General features: G+C 40.1%; 1 protein-coding gene across 16 annotated transcripts in view; it reads right to left on the bottom strand.

Moving 5' to 3' along the window:
* Positions 1-305: 305 nt before the first annotated feature.
* Positions 306-22,184, bottom strand: part of TCF12 (transcription factor 12) — a 163,527-nt gene continuing 141,648 nt past the window's right edge. For 9 of the 16 annotated variants that reach the window (XM_027688706.1, XM_027688707.1, XM_027688709.1 and 6 more), the window contains 8 exons: positions 18,666-18,739; positions 17,681-17,752; positions 16,749-16,955; positions 10,081-10,195; positions 9,086-9,257; positions 7,554-7,786; positions 4,211-4,364; positions 306-2,595 (listed from right to left, as the gene is read on the bottom strand). In XM_027688706.1, the coding sequence (XP_027544507.1) occupies positions 4,222-4,364; positions 7,554-7,786; positions 9,086-9,257; positions 10,081-10,195; positions 16,749-16,955; positions 17,681-17,752; positions 18,666-18,739 (1,016 nt within the window). In that variant the 3' untranslated portion in view covers positions 306-2,595; positions 4,211-4,221. The remainder of the gene's footprint in view (positions 2,596-4,210; positions 4,365-7,553; positions 7,787-9,085; positions 9,258-10,080; positions 10,196-16,748; positions 16,956-17,680; positions 17,753-18,665; positions 18,740-22,184) is intronic. The other 7 variants (XM_027688716.1, XM_027688721.1, XM_027688714.1 and 4 more) reach the window with 5 other exon arrangements.

Consider the following 22,184-nt stretch of genomic DNA (forward strand, 5'->3'; position numbering starts at 1 on the left):
AACTGAAGAAAGAGGACATGCCTTATGGAATCAGCTTCTGCTCCCAGTTTGTGTCTGCCTGTGCAATCCCCTTCCTGCCCTGCAGCACACGCAGCTCAGGCACTGCTGCTCCTCAGCTCACGGGGAATTTCTGTACTGGCTTCCAGGGAGGAGCAACGAGCTTCTTGTGCCTGCAACACGCTCAGTTCCTTGGCAATGTATGTCAGGCTGTGTTCAGATACAGGCAGAAGACAGTTTTCTAGTGTTTTTCAAGCAACACATTGCCCATGAGGAGAGAAATTTAAAAAACTCACTGATTTACCATGTTAAAAAAAGATGGCACATTTATTGCTACATAAATGTTATATACATAGTGTTTTCTGTTACATTGACAGAAATTTTTTGAACTTCTTGCTGCTGGTTGGAAAGGTTTATCAGCAATACCTTGAAATTTGACACAGGGTACAAATCTGCAATAAACCAACAATGGAAACTGGAGAACAAGATGAGAAGCAATTCATCTCGGACAATTAGCTCTTACAATACTCCATAGGTACTACACGGTATGCTAGAACCCTACTATGGTCTTACAATGCTATTGTAAATTTCTGATATTAATGAACAGGTTATGGTAAATAACCCTACATTTTTACTACCTAATATAGTAAAATAAAGTAAGAAACTTTTTACTGAAAACTTTTTTGATTTCAAAAATCTAGAAAGAGTAATATTTAGAATTCAAGAAATTTTCTTACAAGATTATTGTATAAAAGACTAGCTACAGTGAAAAATAAGCCAAATGTTTTTTTCTTTCTATTTTATGAAGGAAAGCTTCTGGGCATACTGCAAAGTCTAATATAGCCAAAAAGACAACAAGCTTAGAAGGAAAAAGGCCAGGCAGTGGCACGTGATCACTTTCACACGTCATAAGCAACAAATTCCGTTTAGCTGATAAACACTGAAATGAAGAACAAGGCCACAGATATAATCAGGTGTTATTGGATGATATATGCAAATTAAAGTAATAGAAATGAGTCCACTAATTCCACAAACTGTTTTGTTAGGAACCATCCAAAACATGAGCTTAAATTCATTAGTTTATTTTATCGATCCATCTTTTGTTCTTTCAAATTAAATGACTTCATAAAAATTATAGTTTTGTTCCTGTTTTGTGTGTGAACCAATTGCCAGTGATGAAAGATGCACTATATAAACAATAGCTCAGACAACCTTGGCTTAGGAAATTTCCTCCCATGGTCATTGCAGTGGAAGACAGTTTCCATGGAAGTTCAAAGGGATTTTAACCATTTCAGCACATCTGTGACAAAGGAATACTTACGGACACTGTTCTGGTGGAGAAACATTGAAAGGTTTAATGCTAATATGGCTTGGGACATTTGGGGGCATTTGTTTGCATTTGATTCACACTGGTTTTTCTCCACTGACAAGCCATACAAGGTGACATGATCATTAATGTGCACAGGAAGGAAAAACTGGTGACCATTGCTCTCAGATTCCATTACGTAATTAGCCCACCCTGCTGGTGGTTATATCATCACACTACCTGCCATGGTGAACTCAGGATTTTATATTCACCAAAGTTACAGCCTGAAAAAAATCTCCTTTGTATTTTAATGCATTTTGTGCTTACATACAGCTAACACTTTACATGTACTATATGTAGTACTTACTGCTCGGAAAACAAAGCAACTCTAACAAAGTAGATTCTCCCCACCCAATTTACACTTCACGTTACAAGCTTTACTATGAAGCCTAGAAGCCTAAAAAGGTTTTGTTTATAATTAGAAAAAAAAAAATGTTTGAGGAAAGTCTGAGGGAAAATAAAAATCACTTTTTAAATCCAAGAAATGTTATGGTCACAGTATTGCTCCTGCCTGCAGCCTTCATGAAGCCTCTGAGGGGCTCGAGGCACAGAGCTCAGTATGGAAGGGGAACTATGACCATAACTGTTCAGATTACCAGAGATCAAAAATAACATAAAAAAAGCTATACCAAGGAATAGTTTCCTATTGCATGGAAAACACTAGTCATATGGCAAAAGGAGAGGAAAGGACAACAAAAGACTTTTCCCTTCCTTTTTTAAGACACTAATAGGTATGCTGGGAATGCTACGGGTCGACGGTTGTCACTGCTTTGTTCTCTGAATGTGAACAGCTTTAGTAAATGCTGGCATTCAGCTGAAGTTTTATCAGCCTTTAACATGTTAACTTTTCCCTTTATATGTAGACCTTTACAGTTCCATAACAATAAATAAAATTTGTAGTTACAATGCATTTGTCAATTCAGTTTAGGCACAAGGCAACTTCCACAATGAGTGGAGAGATCACAACAGTCTCTGATTGTGCAGAAGCGACACACTGCTTGCAACAGAATGATATGTTCAGAGTATCTCATGGGCTGAAATTCTGTCTGAAGATCTTGTATCTTCAATCCTGATGCAGGTGTTGACCAGTAGCTTTGATCATAAGATTGCATTTGGGTTTCTTGCTTCAAGTGTTTTCTCCTGTCATGTTTGTGTCTTCATATAATGTTAGTTGTCTGTGTCCTTGTGAAGAAAGGTCACCTTCTGTGTATCCTACCAATAATTCTGGAATTCTAGAACGAAATTTGGGAGAAGAAAGTGGTATTAGGAAAAGAACCACTAAAAAGCTTCCTATTGACATTAGAGAAATAATTTCAACTGGATCTGGTGTCATTTTCAGCCTGTTAAGTGCAAAAGAAAATCACATTGAGAGGCCTTGAAATCCTTCTTCCCAGAGATATCCATACTGAATATAATATATTGAACAATTACTCTCAAGAACCTTCTGTTTGGCCTCTCTGGATATGGGAGGAAGAGTAATCTGCACATCTCAGACCTTCAATTTGTGTTTGACTTTATTCTCTAAGCCAAGCAGGAGACAGTACCTCCCTCCCTCCTGCTGAAGGTACATTGCCCTGTACCTGTGCAGCCTCTTCCTGCCAGTGTCACACCTCAGTTACCCAACACCGTTACTGCCACCAAAAAAAGCAAAGACAGCAAACTTTTGGAAGTGGTTCTTTGTATTTATATGGCAAGAACAGAGTGTCGGGCTGCTGCAAATCAAGAGTTATCTGACAATTCAGAAGCTGTCTATTGCTCTGGCATGAAATGAAGCAAATTAAAGAAATTCAAAGAAATTCAAATTTACTTTCCTAAAAAGAAAACCCACTTTGTTTATGAAGAAAAAAGCTGCCCATAAGGGATGAGGAAAAAGTACTGCCTCGAATAAGAGCTGGTTTCAAAGCCATTTTGCTGCCTTCTAAGAACACTGGGGAATACTAAACTTCCATGGGATATATCCTGGCAAGACACCTTTACCTTAAGGTAAAGTAGAAGCAAACCAGTCTACAGACACAACAAAACCCCTCTTGAAATATAAAATTTAGTTAAACTACAGATTAAAATAAGGGCACTGAACCCAATCTTTTTTTCAAAGTGGCAACAGCTCTACTGAAATACTCAGAATTTTTTCTTTTTAAAATCAAGTTTCTCCCAACTATTTAGAAACCTAAGCAATAAGCCACAGTAAAGCCCAAAGGACTAATGTTCCTGTAGGGCCTCCCATCAGCAGGTTTAAACGAGCTGTTACGTTCTGGGCCACACTGGGCTCTTGGAAACACTGATCTACCTTGCAAAGCTGAAAACATCACTTTAAACCTTCACTGTCTTTACTAACACAGATTGTGACTTCAGACAGTTCACAATCTCTGCTGGGCAAATGAGAGGAGTTACAACGACTGGCCTTGAGCCAGACAGCAAATCTCTCTGGGATGAGGAGTCTCTCAAACTGTCTGTATCAGCACTGGGAAACAATAGGTGGATTTTTAAACGAACTAATGTGATATTTAGACCATTTAAAGATGTATAATTCATCTTTATTATGCTTGGCTTATCTAGCAAGCTGTTCACAGCTCCTCTGATGTCATGCCAGGAAGGCCACCTGAGCCAAGAGATGTAGCCATTGGCAACAACACATGGAAAGACAGAGACTTTGATGACAATTTCTTGAGGTTTTATTATAGAACTAAACAAATCTGGACGCTTTTGCTTATGCTCAGCTATGAAAGGACTTTAGCAGCACAAAGAAGTTTGGTGCCTCTGGCAGCTCAGTGACTAAAACCCACCATACCCAGGTACCTCCCAGACTGTAGCCAACACAAGGAGAGCTGTTCCCCAGAGCAGACGTACCTGGCTGGTGTTCACATATGACCCATAGGGTTGGTAGTTTCACTCAGGCCAGGGTGGCTTCCTGGGTGTGGTGTTGGCGGCTCTGCCGATACGGCAGAAACTTTTTCTTCTTCCCTTCTCTTAAGGCAGGCTGCTTTAGGGTTTAGGTTTCGTTCTGCAACAGAAAACATCATTTGTAACATCCCATCCATGGCCACCAAGGGGAATCCAGACATGACCTGCTGGAGTGAAAACAGCTCTGCAGCTTCCCCTCCTGAGCTGACAGCCCTGTGCATACACACAGGGGTCTAAAGCTGCAGGCCAGCACTGCTGAGAGTTCTATCAGACATCTCCTCAACTGGTGTTTAAAAAAACCCAAAGAAACAAAAAAACAAACCCAAACTTTACTGGCTGACTACATACACCTTGAGAAACTTTAAAAAGGCGCCTCCTTTATCACCATAAGTCACTGAAGTGCAAAATGGGAACTGTCTGTAATTTATGATGTAATAAAATGGAGATTTCTGCATTTTGTTGGTATGCTGAGCTCACACCAAGCTCACTGACATCACACAGCTTTAGTAATGTTGCTGCTCCTTTCCTCCCCATAAGTATTACCCAGCTGTTAGAACAGGGGAGGCAGAATGCCCTGAACTGATAGTTCTCACTATCCCCTCAAGCCTGTGAGATCACCTTGTGCCCATCTCAGCTCAATCAAAACAATGTGATGACAGTCACACAGAGCAGGAGGATTATTTTTTTTCCAAACCATACTTCCTCTCACATTAAAGTCAGTACTTTATAATAACCAGCTGTGGACCAGCTATCAAGGTATTCCATCAGTTGTTTTCACTTCCCCACTTAAGCTTCAATAGATGTAGATTTGGATCTAGTTTTCAAATAATGACGGTTTATAAAAGTCAACTGTTTCTGTTCTTCAAAATGGCTTTTCATGAATCAAAATACAGAAGATGTAAATCACACTGGCCCCGAAGACACACAAAAAGGGGGTAATATATTGCACTGTTGAATTTAATCAACATTTTGAGGTATTTTTCTTGCTGTCAGTGAATCCTGTTTTGCAGTTGGAGATGGCAGATACAATTATAACTGTAAGAACACTGCCAAAACTGAACAGACAGCAAGAGCCCTTCTCCTGCCCTGAACAAGCACCCCTCTAGAACTGCAGTTTACTGACCCCTGTGCATTTTAAAAGGGGTAGAATCCATCTCATCTGACAGAGACTATTTTGGACGGACTTGATAATTCTGCTGTCACCAAAGTCATTATCAACAGCCTCCTACTGCATTTCCTTAAGGATGAGCACTCCTAAAGAGTCTACTGGAAAAAAAAACCTGCTAACTTTTCTCAGTCACAGTTTTCTTTGTCTAACTGTGGCTTGCCTTGAAGTTTTAAAGAAGATTTAATTACGTGGGAACTTTGAAAGGAAGTTAATTTGCAGTGATTTAGGAAATGGAGATGAAAACGCTGGCCCGCAGTGAGAGCTTCAGTTCGAAATGGTTGATTCTGAATAGCATCAATCACAAAATGAGGAGCTTCATTACCAGCAGGGAGAGGAAATCGTTGATGCAATTATATAATGTGCTGTGAAAGCTGCTCTGGGCGCCACACAAAGCTCTGGTCAGTCACTGCAGGAACAGGTGCAAGGGAGGACGGGCAGGATAAATGGGGAACAGGGGCCCTGTCCTGACAGGCACCATGGAGGCACCCGGGGTGACATGAGGAAGGAAGAGTTCTCAATTTACACTGCCTGTACAATGGGTCCAATTTAGCTGTTAGCACGTTTGGAAAAAAGATTTCTACCAAAGACACGAGGTTTGGAAGCAATCCCTGACCAAGGAAAAAGTGATTAATTATCACATGGAGCTTTTTGTGGATTACAGAACCCGTAAGAGCAGGAAGATGGACCTGATTTTTAAACATCCAAAAACATGATTAATGTTATTCTGACTTCCTCATCACACTCAGCATTATCTTCTAGACCATGGCAAGCATTTTCAGACCAAAACAATTCCCAAGATCTAAGTCTCAGAGATGCTAAAACTGGCTTTTTCAATGGCCTCAGTTGGTGTCTCATCTGCAGAGCAGAGTTGCTCTCTGTGCCTTGCAAGAGCTCAGGCTGGAGACTGTGTTTCTTTATAAAAAACTGGATCAGTAAAGCTCTGCCTGAAAACACAGCATCTCATCCTTGCTGCACAGTAGGTAAGCTTGTCTAAAGTTTGTCACTTCGTCACTTTCAATAAACTCTGAACTAATGCTTGAATCTTCTGTGCAAAATGCAAGCAACAACTGAGGAAAGGGAAATAAAACAAGGTACACAAAAATAAAATGTTGGTATCACTCAGTGACATCAGTGATTCAAAGATACAGAGACTGAGCAAACACAATCACTGACATCATCCACATCTGCCAGACTTTTCCAGTCACTTGCTGCACTTACACCAGTGGGACACTGGTTGTTCACAAGTTCTAAACAGCAGAACATGAGGACACTCCTCGGTAAGTGCCAGAGACACAGAACAGACGAGACTATTTCCATTGGAAGGGACCTACAACCATCATCCAGTTCAACTTCAGGACCAGCTCAGGGCTGACCACAAGTAAGACCAAGGTGCCCCAGAACTTCAACATGTCTTTGACAAAAGTTGAAAGGGAGATTAGAAATCAACTGTGGCTTCACTGAGACACGAGAATGGAACAGTTGAAGAACTGAGTGCGACTTCCAGAACCATCTCTCCTTAAAAGACTGAATGGCACAAAGCAGTCTTCCTTCTGGACCTACCAGTAGGCCTATTGTTTTTTTCCTGGAAAAATTTAAAGGAATCAGGGGAAGAAAATTCATGCAAACCCAGCTCTGATTCAATTACAGCAGAAGTAGGTTTCCTCCATCCCCAGTATATGTTTAATTGAAAAATCTAAGAAAACACACATAAAGTCATTCCATTTTAACATTTCAGTTATGTGGGGTTCATCTTAAAATAGATCTCTTATTCTTGCTAAAGCCTTTATATCACTAAACAAGTGCTGGTTACAATTTAAAGCAAGATGTGTCAATATTTTAATTAATCAATTTACCTTCGAAAGTGTAATCACCTTTACCATCTTTAGGTGACGAGATGGCTAATTGTGCAGGAGAAAGAAAGGTCAAAGTATAAACTTCATACTCACTCCTTTCTCCCTTTTTTTTTCTTTTTTTGAAAGTAATTCTTTGCTCTTCTTAAAGAACTTCAGCATCATTCCAGAACAGAAAGCATACGTTTAATGGCTCTGCATTTGGTTGTGCAGGTTTGGAGGGACCAGCACTGCTCCATAACCAAAGGCACCACACAGCCAGGGCACTGACCTCTCACTTGCTGCTCCAGACTGAGGATCACGGCCACAGCCTGGTGGAGGATGAGCAGCTTCGTCTGCGGTTTCTCACTCTTCAGGTGGAGCTGACACATCCTGCCCAGCTCCTTGAACGCCTCGTTGATGTCTCGGACACGCAAACGCTCCCTGGCGTTGTTTGCCATCCTTCTCTCCTTTTCTCTTTCTATTTTCTGCTCTGGGTTTAAATCCTCATCTTCGTTAGTACTGCTGCAAGAAAGCACAAATAACAGTATATTGAAATATCACTGGGATTCCAAACAAGTGACCCTGCTGCTGGCTCAGAATTTTCAGTTGATGAAATTAAACTTCCCACCTAATCCATTCCATTGAAGAATATTTAACTAAGGAAGTGTTAGGTAGCAATCCTTAATTTTCCAAGGCAATTCTTGGTGTTCCTACCTGTTCCTGAAAATAAATGTTAAAGTGGCTTCTGCCAGAAGAATATGCACAGAATATTGCCTACAGCAGGTAAACATCTCTAGGAAAACCTGTGGCAATGTGCTTGAAGCAAAAGATGTACCCAGACTGCCACTTCACTCAGGTAACTGATGATTGGTCAAACAGTTAAAGAGGTAACTCAGCCACCTTGTCAGGTGAAGAATAAATAATTTTTAACTAAGTTTTTGCTACTTTCCAATACATCGGCTTATATAAAAAGGCATTCAAGGGATTTTCAATTTCATGTGCTTATTAAAAAGTTTCAGTTCTGTTAAAGACCTCACTGGCCAATTTTAGAACTATTTTTTCTTCTACTACTCGGTGTAGAACTAAACAGTTATATTTAGAATTCCTGAACTGCCTCAAATGATATCAAGTTGCAAAGCCTTTTTTAATATAGGACTAACAAAATTTAGTCTAAGAACTGTGCCAAACCTCTGCTCCACTAAAACTAACACACTAAAATGCCATTAGACATGTGTGATGATACAGACTCTGCTGCCTGTGGTTGCAAAATTCTGATTGTCCACTGTTATCTCAAATTTCAACACTTGTGTCAGGCCTATCAGGCAGATCCAGAAACATTTTACGCAGTGTCAGCTCCAGGTTTTTTGTCTGTGGCTTGGGAGGGGACAAAGTGTTTCAAAGGGATATTCAGCCATGGTGTTCACCCCAGGCTCCAGGTTATCAGCCTGGAGCTCTCCATCGCTACAAACTTACATTGAGAGGCAAAGCCCCGGCCCAGGTACCAAGGATCACACATTTCTAACATTCCCCATCCTCTGTGCTGGGCAGGGCCCTCTGAACCTGTTACTACTTAAATGTACAGGCAGACATCAGGCATGGCACCAACCTAAAGGAAGGTATACTTTTCAGGTGATTTTCCCAGAAAATCCTCTACCTTCCATTTAAATAGTACAAATACTGTAAACGTTTTCTCTCTCTCACTGCCTGTTGGTACATGCACTGGTTACACAAAAGCCTTGTAATACATTTATCAAACTTAAGGACAACATGCTACAGAGCATTAACAAAGCACAAATTCTCTGGGTCACGTCAGCAATGCACCTTGTTCTGCCTCTGGAGGAGACCTTGATATCCTTCTGGGAGGACTCGTCATCTGATTTCATGTCATCCGATGAGGGCGGTTCATGGATATTCTCATCCTTCTCCTTATGTTCAGACTTGATTTCTGTTGGACCTATAGCCACAGACTGGCTCTGTAGGCCACCTGACAGTGCTGCAAGAACCAGAGAGCAGAGTCAGTGTCACAGCACTGAACATTCCACAGAACCTCAAGCAGATAATACGGATGAGAGGCCAGAGCCGAGCAGAAGCCTGGGAACACAACAGGAAACACTGTGCTCTGGCAACAGACAAACCCTGCTAACACTGCTGCACTTGGACACGTGTCATGGGTTAGAAAGTGACTGCAATGCACAGAGAGGCCTGACTGGTAACAGCTTAATCTGAGAAAAAAACACTGTTTAAGACAAAAAGACCTTTAGTGAAGTAAGGAAATCTGCACCTTCTGTCTGGGCTGCACAGTTAAGGGCAGAGCTGCACTGCCACGGAGGCTTGGGCTGAATGTGCAACACACCCCTCCCTCAGGGGTGCTGCCACACTGATAAATAAGCTGATGTCTGTTTTCTGCAGTTTACTTGTTTAGGCCAAAACCGGAAGGAACCATAAATACTGGTGTGGAATGACTTCCTTCTTTTGGCTGGACTGAACTCTGGTCTCAGCTCACTCCACAACCCTCCCGGGGGATCCGGACACGGCCACAGCTCTGCATGTGGATCGAGCTCCTTAAGCTGGAAGAATGTGGTTGTCATGCAGTTCTCTCTTGAAACTGTACTGGGACAAGTCTTAGACAGGGATGCCCACAAAATTGTTGCAGGAATCCCTAACAGTGGTGGTATATAGGATTTATAATTACTTTCTATTTTTCAACATGATCTATGTCCCTATCCCCTACACTGCTGCCATTTTACCACGATCTACAGCCTCCCTGGCTCTGGATTGCTGCAGACCCCGTTCAGCACTTAGGACTGGAAAGTTACCTCTGTAGCTGTCTTGTGTTTTATGATTTAGTTCTGTGCTCTGAGCAGAAACTGTACTGGGAAGAACTGAGTGGTTGCTGTTGAGGCTGACACCTTCTTCCCGGTGAGTCCCAACCTGAAGTAAGGCAAAGCAAAGGTTTCTATTAAAGATGCAATTCAAAGAAACAATCCAAAAATAGAAGTTTAAAAGACTTCAAGTGTTTGCTGGATCAGAGACCTGAGTTAAAGTCCTCACTCAGCGAGGGAAACACTTGGTTGAAAGATGCTGTTACACTAAACCACCTCTTACCCCTTGCTGGACTGAGCTGTGTCCCAAGCAGTGACCAGCACCTGTTTGAAATAAAGTAGCAACTTGGCCACAATTTTTTCAGTATTTCCCCATAGAACACTATGGAATTTCCTCCCTGCTTTACACCTGAGGGGTTGAAGATCTGATTAACTTCTGCTTGCAAGTACTTATATTTTGATCCTTAAAAGAAAAGTGTGGGGAATAATAGTCTTCACCTGGTGAAGGTGCATATACTGCCCTACACTCATGGATACAGATAAAGACACACATACACTCGTTAAACATATAAATAGCATCACTTCTTGTTTGCTGAAACAGGACTAAGAAAGTACTGAATCTAATATAAAAACGTTATTTTATTCACTTCAATAATTCTCTCTCATTTTCCTACTTTCTCAGCTAAATATATTTAGTTTAGTCCCATTACAGAATCATATCATACAAAAATAATCCAGGCATCTAACTGCTCTTACCACCTATTTCCTAATCTGCTCCTTCATAATAAATTTGAGCAGCAAGCATTGAGATGAAGAGTCTTGAAAAATTCTAATTTTGCATAACTTGAATTAATGGTACTTAAGTAAGACAGCCATGAGTGTGCATACCTAACCTGAAGAGGCAATTTGTTAAAAAACTGCTGCTCAATACAGAATACTGTTATCAACTTCTATTAAAAAAATATTTTTTGTTTGAGGAAGAGGTAAAGACACACTGCATGTAGTTAAATGATTTGGAACACAGACTATTTAAAGCTTTTGATTCCTAAAGACACAAAAGTCCTTAAATATTTATACTATAACCAATATAATACAATTAAACAGTTAAAAAACTGAACAAAGATGAGGGATTCTACTATTATTTGTATAGTTACAAAAATTGGCTACAGATGAAGCTTTTTATTGGAACAGTAGCAAACATGTCAACTAGAAGATTAAGCCTTTAATTAAATAGGTTTATTGCCTGGAGTTACACATGAGAACCACTGTTTTTCAATAAATCCTTCAATCCTAGTAAACTGCTGAGCTTTGAATCCCTCTTGAGTAATTAATGCAGCTTTTACCTTTCATGTCTTAGTATGGGTTTTACCCAGAGAGAGATAAATACCCTTATGCAAGTTTATCCTTTGTTTAATATACACTTGTTCCTGTAAGCTAATGCACAGGAACAAAAAAGGAAAGGGGGGAACCCCCCTGACAACCCACAACTAATATCAGGTCATTCCGGGCTGCTATTTGTATCTATTGTTCTGCAGAAAATCTCCTCTTGTATTCTGTGGAATATCTGTTGCTATTTCAAGTATATTTTATCTTCCTTTGCGTGTAATAGGCTTTGTTTGTGAGAAGTTCTGCTCTGGGTAAGTTATCCCGGCTGCTGCGAGAGCCATGAACTCGCTGGGAGGAAGGGGCAGAGCTCAGGTCTTTCAGCCTGAAAGACAAAACTTTAACACGGGAATGTCAAGCTCATTCTCCACACTGAACTTTCAAAACCGAGTCTTTCCCTAATTCTGCCCTGCAGGTTGTGTGTTTTATTTTATTCTTCTGGTCATGCTTAGTCCTAACACTTGAGGGTGCTTTTATTCAAGCTACAGACTATTAATCGCTTCAGGGCCAGGTTTGTTCTGAAGTCTACTTCTTAAAAAAGGCAAAAATTTCTTAAAGCTATGTACAAACATAACAGCTGCCAGAACCCTGGCAACTTTTAAATCTAGAGCTAATCTAAAGGCGATAGATTAGCAAATCAGTTCTGACAAAGACAGAAAATAGATCAGAAATAACAAGTGAATGCAAGTCCATGTTCCAGTCCTTTGAAACCAAGACAGACACACAATTCAGATTAACAAGATTAATACAGAAATCTTAAGAGATAAAATGTTACAAAACTGACCATAACAATGATTTTTATCTCTGATCTACGATACACTAGAAAATCCAAACTGGCAAACAAAAAACCCCAAATCAAAAGACTCGCTGAAAGTCGCAGAAGCCAACAGCTGTTTTCTATAGGCACAACTGATCGGTGACTACTTCGAGGTAGCAAATTGGGTCTTCAGTATCTTAAGCATCGAGTTCGGAAAATGTAGTTTGCTTTCCTTCCCCCGGACTCGCACTCAGAACAAGGGCTGTCCCCATCTGCATTTCAATGGAGCAACCTCGGGCTTCCTTTAAGTCTTCTGAAAGGCGTCTGAGCCCCTCAGCTCCGCGGCCTCGCAACAAACGAGCTCCCGACATGTTTTATCGCCGTTATTTATAAGCGATTCTGAGTGAAACGCTTCCCCAGCGCCCAGGTCCGGCCCCAGGGGCAGCGCTCCAGGGCAGGACCCGCTCCCCGGGCCCCTCCGGGCCCGCTCGGTCCCCTCACGGCGGCCCCGCCCGCCCATCGCCGCGGCCCGGGCCCCGCACGGCCCCCGCACCGCCGGCAGCTCATTTCATAAGCAAACAAACTGCGAGTTAATTCATTCTCCCGTGCGCTAATCCAGCCTTGTTTCCATGATCCCTCGCAAGCCAAGCCCGCAGGCTCCTCAGCCACACAAAATGGGAGACGAGCGGAAGGCTGGGCTGCACCGCAGAGCTCTCGGCTGTGCGGGCAGAACACTCCGTGCAAGTCTGAGGAGCGACCGGCACAGACACCGCCTTTGTTACAAGCCCATTTAAATCACTCCCCTCTGCGTGTTCCCTCTACACAATGCCAACCCAGCACTCGGGGTTCACAACAAATCAAAGGAGCCACAACTCGGTAAACCCAGTACAGCAGTAGTCCTGCATGCAAGTCTCTAAGTTATAATTTACCGGCTGAACCGTATTAGTTTTTATGCATTTCAATAAAAACTTGTACATAGGATAATCTGCAGCCCCGCTCACAATTGCAAGTTTAAAAAAAAAAAAAAGGAGTGTAGAATGTATTTCGGTTGATTTAAGTGGTAACATTTGGGATCTGAAACCAGAAAACCAGTGAAGTATTTTAGGCAAATTAAAAAAAAACTAGACAAATAAAAACTAGACAAATCATGGGCACTGATGACACACGACTGCGTGTAGGAGAATCGAGAGTGACACGTGGGGAGAGGACAACCTTTGTCCTGTTAACATGGGTTCTGCAGCTCAGTTTGATCATTCATTTTGAGCACCTGGCAATGAAAGCTTTTGAGAACTGGAAAATAAAAATACCAGTCTTGCTCTGGGCCTTTAAAACATGCACCTTTCAAGCCATAGTAGCTGGTCGATTTGGCTGAGGTCATTAACACCATTTTAACTAAGGGGCGCATAATTAAGACAATGAAAAGGGCTTTGGAATCAAGATTTTTACACTTCAGGCAACTCAAAGTTGTTCAGTGGGAGCATAATCTCTGTAGAGAAATACCAGGTCTGGAAGGGTTTGAGCAAGAGCAGAGGTTGGTGGTGGCAAAGCTGCTTAAGGGCACAAAGAGGGAGATCACCAGTCTTAGATTCCTGTTATACCTGAAAAAACCCTGTGACTTAAGGATTGAGTTTCATCCTTAACTAAATTTCCAGGCCTTTTATTTATTTATTTTTAATCAGTTCAGGCTGTTCTTTTTCCATTGTATTATAATGACAAATAAAAAGCAGCTTGAATAAGAACAAAAAGTATTACTTCTTAACTTTTCAATAATACATGAAATAAAATACAAATCAACTTCAAAGGCCAGTTAGCAAATATTTGATGAGTTTGAGATATTAAAAATCTATTTGAATAAGTCTAATGGCCAGCCCAGCTAAAAAGAAAACAAGACCATTCAGAGCAAGCAGGAAATGAAGTCAACTAGAGTTGTAAAATAAATCTGGCTCAAAAATTAAGCAAATGTTAAAATAAAACCATGCCTGGTTACACTAATTACATAAAAAGGAGTTAAATTACTCATTTCCTAGCTCCTTCTGCCAAGATCATCATCTTCAAGGGAAATTAAATTTATTTTTTCCTTTTTTTTTTAAAGAGCAAAAATGTTTTGTGTAAAGATCCCACACTCCCTCAACAAGGAAGTTTCATTTAGTGCTGAATTCCAATGGACATTTCTTGACCCTATGTCAAACAAAACATCAAAAGCAGGTAATCATAGGTAATCACCCTTATCAATGTTGACATTTCTCACTATGTTAGCCCAATACTAATTATTTTCCTAAAATTGACTGGAGGTCATCTGAAGTAAAGTAGTATTTAAATCCTGGATGGAGTCTAGATCTTACAGTTCAGTTATTTGTGTGTCAAGTGCTCTGCTCTTCCACATTTACTATTTAAAAATACCCCAACCTAAGAGTGAATAATAGTTTGAAATGAATTGGTTATTGAAGAAGAATTACCCCTCATCCTTGGGGGGCATTGCTGCAATGCAGTCAGCACCAATAACCCAGCTCTGCAGCCAGATGTGCCAACCTCTGCTCTGGACATATGTCAGGACTCCATCCTAAGTCCTGCTGAGCTCCTGCAATTGCAAATGATGTCAAAGGGCACTCTTTGGGGACTGGGCAAGGCCACAGCAGCATGCCTTCTGTTGGAGCCAATTATTCTGATGTAACAAAATTAAGGTTAATCCAAGAAATTCTTCAGCTGACTCACTTTTCAAGCCAAAACTGATCTGGAAGCTTGTTTCACCCAGTGAGGATGAAATGTACACTCAAGGATTTTTTTGATTTGGACTAATCTAAGTTTATTTCTAACAGACAACAAACATCTGCCAGTCAAATATTTAGATGATAAATCAAGTCTATATTACATTTGAGCCACACAACCACATTAAGCTTGAGAAAATCAAGGAACCTTGGTCCATTCTGGAGAGTCATTTTCCACTTTCACCTATTTTAATATAAACTGAGTTGATAAAATATTTATCACAGCTTAGTTAAAAGAGAAACTGAGATTTTCATACACACTTTGGCCCTATGTGCATTTGACTGTGTCTGGCTGAGCAGTATCGGAAGGTTCCTCAAGTCAGAGAACAAGTTTGTCACTGCAGTTTCAGTCACTCACTTTACCCCACAGCATCAAGAGCAGCGGAAAAAAAGCTTTCTTTTGTATGACCAAATTTCAGTCTATCCCAGAAGATGGTAGAACTTTAACAACATTCTTTAAATATTAAATCTCAGTCGGTATTAAGAAAAAATTCTACAGCACTTATGCATCACTTCCTTCATTACTAAAAGCAACTGTGAACTTGTATAGAAACCCAAAGTTGGATGTGCATTTGGAAAGTTCCCCCTCCCCACAGCCCCCAAACACACACAGCTTATAGAAAGTCCCCGGTTCTTTTTGATGTTTACTGCAGTGGTCCTGAAATTAATATAAATGGATGTGTGACGTGCGAATGGGAGAGCCTGGAACTAATTCTGTTTTATAGAATACAAACCCTTCAGCAATTGGGGTACCTAATTATTTTGATGATAGGTGAAATTTTGCCTTGATCACACAGTACCCAGCTGTGAATCTGTTTTATAACAGAAAATTTCACAGCATGTAACTGGTCTTTAAAATTACGCTGTAAACATGCAAACACATGGCACCACTAAAACAAGCATGTTTTTAAAAGCTCTTTTTCCTTTAAGCATTTTTGAGAGGGGAGGAATGAAAAGGAAGAAAAAGGGAAGTGAGCAATGCTACAAATAGATTCGTTTACTGTGTAATGCTTTTAGCATATTTCTGATCTATAAAAAGCTCAACTGCATTTTTTCAGAACAGTTCACATTTTTAAAGAAACTAAAAGAGATGGATTGAATTATTTCACTCTTCTTGGGGATTAATCTAAAAGTTGTTTCCTTTCCATTGTTACTTACACTACAGCTGTGCTCAAACTCCTTTTCATTTATAAAAAAAGTTTAAATTTTGAGCCTGCGCACACTATGGTTCCACATTCCAACAGCTTCCTCCCAGTCCTCCACCAGCATCTGCTATTGAAGACTAGTTCCAATTTACAATAAACAGCTTTTCCAGACCAGAACACTTGAAATTCAGTCCTTCTTGACTGCTTTTCCCATTCAATCTCCCTATTCACCATTTCAAGGAGAAAACGGTTCTGCCAATTATTACACATCTGGAAAAAATGCATGTATAAGCTGAAACGCTCTCAGCAGAAAGTTTCAGCTTTCTGCATATGGTCACAGCAGGATTTTATGGGCCACTGACCAGGCCAAAGTCTAAGTTTTCCCATCTTTTTCCTCTCCCTCCTTTCTGTCCACCCCCACCCCAACAGTCTAATTGGAAACCCATAGCAGGTGCAAGCTGTCTGCCATCTTTTCCTCCACAAGAATCTCGAGTGGTTTCTTCCTGGTAAATATTAGTCTTACAGCCCAGTTTTCACTCACTGGGCTCTGTGATAACTTAAAATGCATCAGCTGCAACTGCTTTGCATAAATATGTTTAAAAACATCATTACCATGGATGCTTGTCTGTTGGCTGTTACAAGGCTGGATGCTCCATAGTTGGAGTTCAGGCTCCCAATTGGCCCATTGTGGGATGGTCCCAATAAACTGTGGATATCTCCATGGCCACCTGACAGGCTTGTTGAAGGCCCCACAGCATGATTTCGTAGCACATGGATGGCATCATCCAGTCTGTCCAAGCGATCCTCCATCCGGGACTGCTGTTGGGATGCAAGAGGGACAGGAACAGCCATTACTGGAGAACTCTGCAGGCCCCTGAGGATGGCACAGATTCTACCTCAGAGATATCAAAGACAGAAGATGAAATGCAGTATCAAAATAGTATCAGAGAGCACCTACCAGCACTACAAACAAACAGGAAAAAGAAAATATTATCTGGAGATTTTGCTCAAGATAGCATTCATTCCACAAATAGGTGGCAGCTTTAAGAGTGAAGCTTATTATAAGGTTAATGCTACTCAGCTGCTATTACATGGCATGAACAAGAAAGAAAGAATTGCTACAAAATAAGCTATCTAATGCAGGACAGAACGATCACAAAATCAGCCTCACCACTTTGGAAACAATTAAGAGAGGCAGTGGCTTTTTGAGAACCTGTATTACAAAAAAAACTGGACAAAACTTTAAGTTATCATTTTTTAAAATTGATCTTCAAACAGATTTGATATTTCAGAAATAAAAGCAAGTTCTTTGTGTTCTTTGTCTTAAAATTACTTTCCTTTCAAAGGAAGACCAAAAAAAAAAAACCACCAAAAAACTCCAAAGCAAAAGCAATTCTGACACTGCAGCTCTCTAGAAACTGAAAGAGCAGGATGTTGAAGTAAAAAGATGGGTCATACACTACTCTAATTTAAGTTTTTAATGGGGAATCCGAAGGAAGCGTTAATTGAAACACAAAAAGGCACCATCTAAAGTGAAATAGTACCTCACAGACATCCTTTAAGAAGGACATTGCATCTTGCAAATGCTCGTGAAGTTGCTGTTCAACTCGATTTTTCTGGCAAAGTCAAGACAGAACAGGAAGCAAAGCACAGGTTAAGATTAATTCAAAAAAGAGGTGAGGAAACAGCTGATGTGCATGTCAGCAATAAATTGTTAGTCAAGTTAATGCAACAGAGATCTGATTATATTAAGATAAGAAAAGGCTAATATTTACACTGCAGTTATGTTAGGATTGTAAGATGTATATAACAATTACATTTAATTGCAAAAATATTGAAGAAAAGAAATCTGATTTAACTTATGTTTTATTCTTGTTAGACAGAAAAAAAGAAATTACATCTCTGGAAACTAGAAATATTAAACAGGTAATCAAAACCTTCCCTCCAATTTTCCCCCTTTCCTTCCCGATGCTGTATCGTAAATGTAAGTTGGAAGTCAGTAACTGCTGAATCCCCAAAAGAAGAAAATTTACAATGCTGTAGATTACTGCCTGTGTGTTTTTCTGTAAGATGTTTTATTAATGAATGAACATTCCCCAATAACAAACAATAATTGCAAATAAAACGTATTAATATTTTAATAACGATGTAATGCAAACAAGCCCGAGAGACAACCATTGGAGGGAGAGAGGGGGAAGGACAAGCAAATGCGGAGGCATGAAGTCTTTATCTTTCTCCAGACTGAACTTTAGATAAGAATTAGCTATGGATTTGTGAAAAGGTACCAGAATCTCATAACAGCGCTTTAGCACCAGCTGTCCTCAGCACAGAAGCCTGATGCCCAAGGAACAGATGGTGAAAGACACACCCTGCACGTCTTATATTGTTCAACTGAACAGGCCATTTGTTAGCAAAGAATTCATTTGTAATGCTATCCTACTGTTTCCTTTAATGATATGCAGGATTTATACAAAACCAAGCCTTCAACTCTTAAGCAAAAAGTACTATGTTGCTTTCAACAATTCTTACCAAGGAGTGTAGAGAGTTTTCATAGTTGGGAGATGAGGGGGCTTGTCCTCCACTCCTGGACCACTGACTGGCACCTGCCAAAATCGTCTAGGTTAGTGCACAGATTCACACAGCACAAGTGGGAAGCAGAGGCACAGTGTATCTCAACATAATTAAATATATTCTGCATAAAGGTAAGCTGGCATATGGGTATACAAAGGAGGACAAATTCCTTCATTCTGCCTTACTGAGAGATAACTTTCATATCCTGGCATCTGTAGGGTTGGACAGACACACTGTCAAGGACAAAGCAGTGACATCTTCCAAGTACTTCAACATTAAAATTGTGGACTAAGCACCCACACCCCGTATCTAAAATACCTGCCTTCTCCCTGTGTCACCATAAAAAAACCTGCTGAATTCTGTTCAGTATATGTAGGTGTATCTTTAACAGTGTTAAGATATACAACAAAAATATTTAAAGAGATCAAATAGGCACTAAATTAAGGATAACTGGAAAACCATTTTTATGACACCTCTCTACTAAACAAGAAAATTTAAAACTAGATCTAAAAGCTTCCTTTATCTTGTCTAGTTCTACACTACACCATTTTAGATGATAATGCATTCCAAGGTTAGAAGAGTAAAAATACACCTAAGTTATTCTCATTTGTTATTTCAGATATATTTAAAGTAGAACAGCAGCTTAAAGTCATTGATTGTGCAACAAATCAACAATTAAATCCATATTACCTATACACTGCAAATTCAAATACATATCCATTCTAGTCTGACATAAATATACCTAATTACCACGTAAATTTTAAAAATAATCAGATGTGAAATGCAATAACTAATAAAGCAGTACTTTTAACACAAAGCCTGAAGTAGTACAACATGCATTTTTCTCACCAACTAATAATGCATCTTTTATAAAGATACTACATGAAATTCTATGGCCATTAGAGACAGCTTCCTTTCAGCCATACAAATGTAATAATAAAGCAATTACATTAATAAATTATGGACATACAATCCAAAGCAGCTCATTAAAGGAAGAGCCTGTGGGCTTGTTCTTTCAATAACAGCCAGGGCTGTACGTCTGGAAAACTGGGAAAAGCTTTAATAACATTACAGTTCCTTTGTTCAGAGAGCTGCAAGTAGTTACCTTTTAAAGACAAGGTTTTATTTAACAAAAAGAGAACAGCTTGCATAGCTATTAAAATACCTAAATATTTCATTTCTAATTAAAAAATAATAATAAAAATTTCCTATTCCATAAAAGTCCAGAGCTGCCATAATTGTGCTGGAATTCTCTTTTAAAACATAAGGAATTCAGTGAGTAAGTTTATAATTACCAATTTTCACTTCACACAGCTATTCTGGGTCTCCTTCTGCATTATTTTCATTCCTGAACTTGGGAATTATGTTTGGAGTCCCACTTATTTTGCAAAGCATTAATGAAACAACCTGAGAGTATTTTGGCTCAGCAAAACGTTCACGTTCTTATCTAGACAAAACTTCATTTTTAGAGACAAGAGGGTGGGCAGGAGCTCTCCCTGGGACACAGCTGAGTGTGCTGCTTCCTGCAGGCTGGCACCGCTGGGCATCAGGCAGAGAGCAGACAGACTGACAGCCTGTGCCCCTCCTCAGACACCTTCCTTTGGGTCTCTCACATGGAAGCAGGCCCTGTTTCTGCAGTGTAAGCCCAGAACAAAACTCCGAGTGGGACGGCTCACAAAGGAGACAAAAAGCAAAGGGGGGAGGGAATAACCAACTCCTCCTCTGGAAGGCCCAGCCCAAGTGCAACCTGCAGTGTGCAGTCCCACCTCCGGCCCGGCCGGGGCTCTTTCCAAGCGGTGGCACTGTGGCACTGTGGCACTGTGCCTCCCTGTCTGCGCAGGTTGCCAGATGGCACCGATTTCCTGCTTGCCTCATTCCACTCCCCCTCCTAGAAGTTTGTGCATGAAATCCACCAATTATGTTAAAAAGCATCCTGGCACCACAAGCCCTGCAATTAACAACTGCAGCTTTTAGTGCAGCACCAACATAGCAGCATGAAAAACACAAATAAGCCAGGCAAGTGTTAGGATTTACAGGGGTCACCGACAGCAATCACTGTAGTATTGTTCCCACTCCTAGTCTCCCCAACACTAATCCTCTGGCTCCCCTTTCAAACACATAGTCGGAGCCACAGAGGGCTGGCTTTGCATCCTCAGAACTCACCAAACCCTTCTGAATACCTCTGATCCTGGGAGAAGGATTCTTAAAATACCAAGGCTCCCACCATTCAGATCCCTATATAAACTTCACATATATATACACATACAGTCATTAAAACTATGCAAGAAGCTCAGCTCTGGGCATGTTTATGTAAAATTAGAAATTAAATGAGGGCAGGGAAGATGAGAGACACACTATTGTCTCATAATACTTGGGGGTTTTCATCAAGTTGTTTGCCAAGCTTTTACTTAACTGAGTATGTCATTAATCCTCATTCAGCAACCCAACAGTCCAACAGTTCAGTCACAAGATCATGAACCCCAACATCTCCTCATGTTCCTGTCTCTCAATGCTTTCCCTGGTAAACAGAGCACTCCTACTGGAATTTACAATCAAAGGATGGCTAAATTATGACTTAGTCAAATCTGCAATACTAAGAATGCCAACTAAACAAATACCTGACTGCAAAAGGGGAAAGTGACAATGAAGGCTAAAATGCTCCAAAATATATCATTTTAGTACACATAAAGCATTTGTTTTATCTGCAATAACTTTTTGGGTCAAGACGGAAAATGGCTACCAGGAGTATAAATAGCAATAAATGCAGTAGTAATTACTTCACATTGTGCTTCACTGTGTTCTTAGTGACTCATCTGGGAATAAAGATAAAAGTCCAGATTCATAAATGAAGGTAATTAACTACTGGAGCAATTTACCACAGGCTTGATAAATTCTATATCACTGAAATTAAAGGGGGTGGGAGCGTATAAATGTGAAGCAGATGCTAAGTTTGAGCCTGAGAAGGATTTCAGTATTATTTGCTTATATCTACTACTGTCTCAGCCATCAGTATCCAGAATAAGGAACACAAATCAAAGTGTGAATTTTGGACATTTTTACATTTGATACAGGTTGCAACAGGCAAAGGTAAAAACAGTAAAGGGAAAACACTAATTTTAGGGACCTCAAATTTGTATTCTAAACCCAGAAATTAGCTAGTGCTTTCATGCTTACAAAATGAGGTGTGGTATCTAATCAGGGAACTCTTGGAAAAAACCCTCTTTGGGATCTTTAAAATTTTAAATACTTTGAAATGTCAGAACTTATTTCTTCCAGCCATAAAATATTTTCAGTATTTGCTTTGATGTTAAAAAGAAAATAATAATAATTTTCTAGTCTGATCTGCCTTTTCAGTACAACAGAATAGGCAAAACATTTTTTGTCAACTGTAATCATGAAATCAAAAATCCCATTAATCCCATCATTACTCAATTCAACATGGATTATTCAGTAATAGAAAAGAAATGCCCAAAGCAG

This window comes from Neopelma chrysocephalum, unplaced genomic scaffold, assembly GCF_003984885.1.
Source record: "Neopelma chrysocephalum unplaced genomic scaffold, ASM398488v2 Primary Assembly neopelma1_75, whole genome shotgun sequence".
NCBI classification, from domain to species: Eukaryota; Metazoa; Chordata; class Aves; order Passeriformes; family Pipridae; genus Neopelma; species Neopelma chrysocephalum.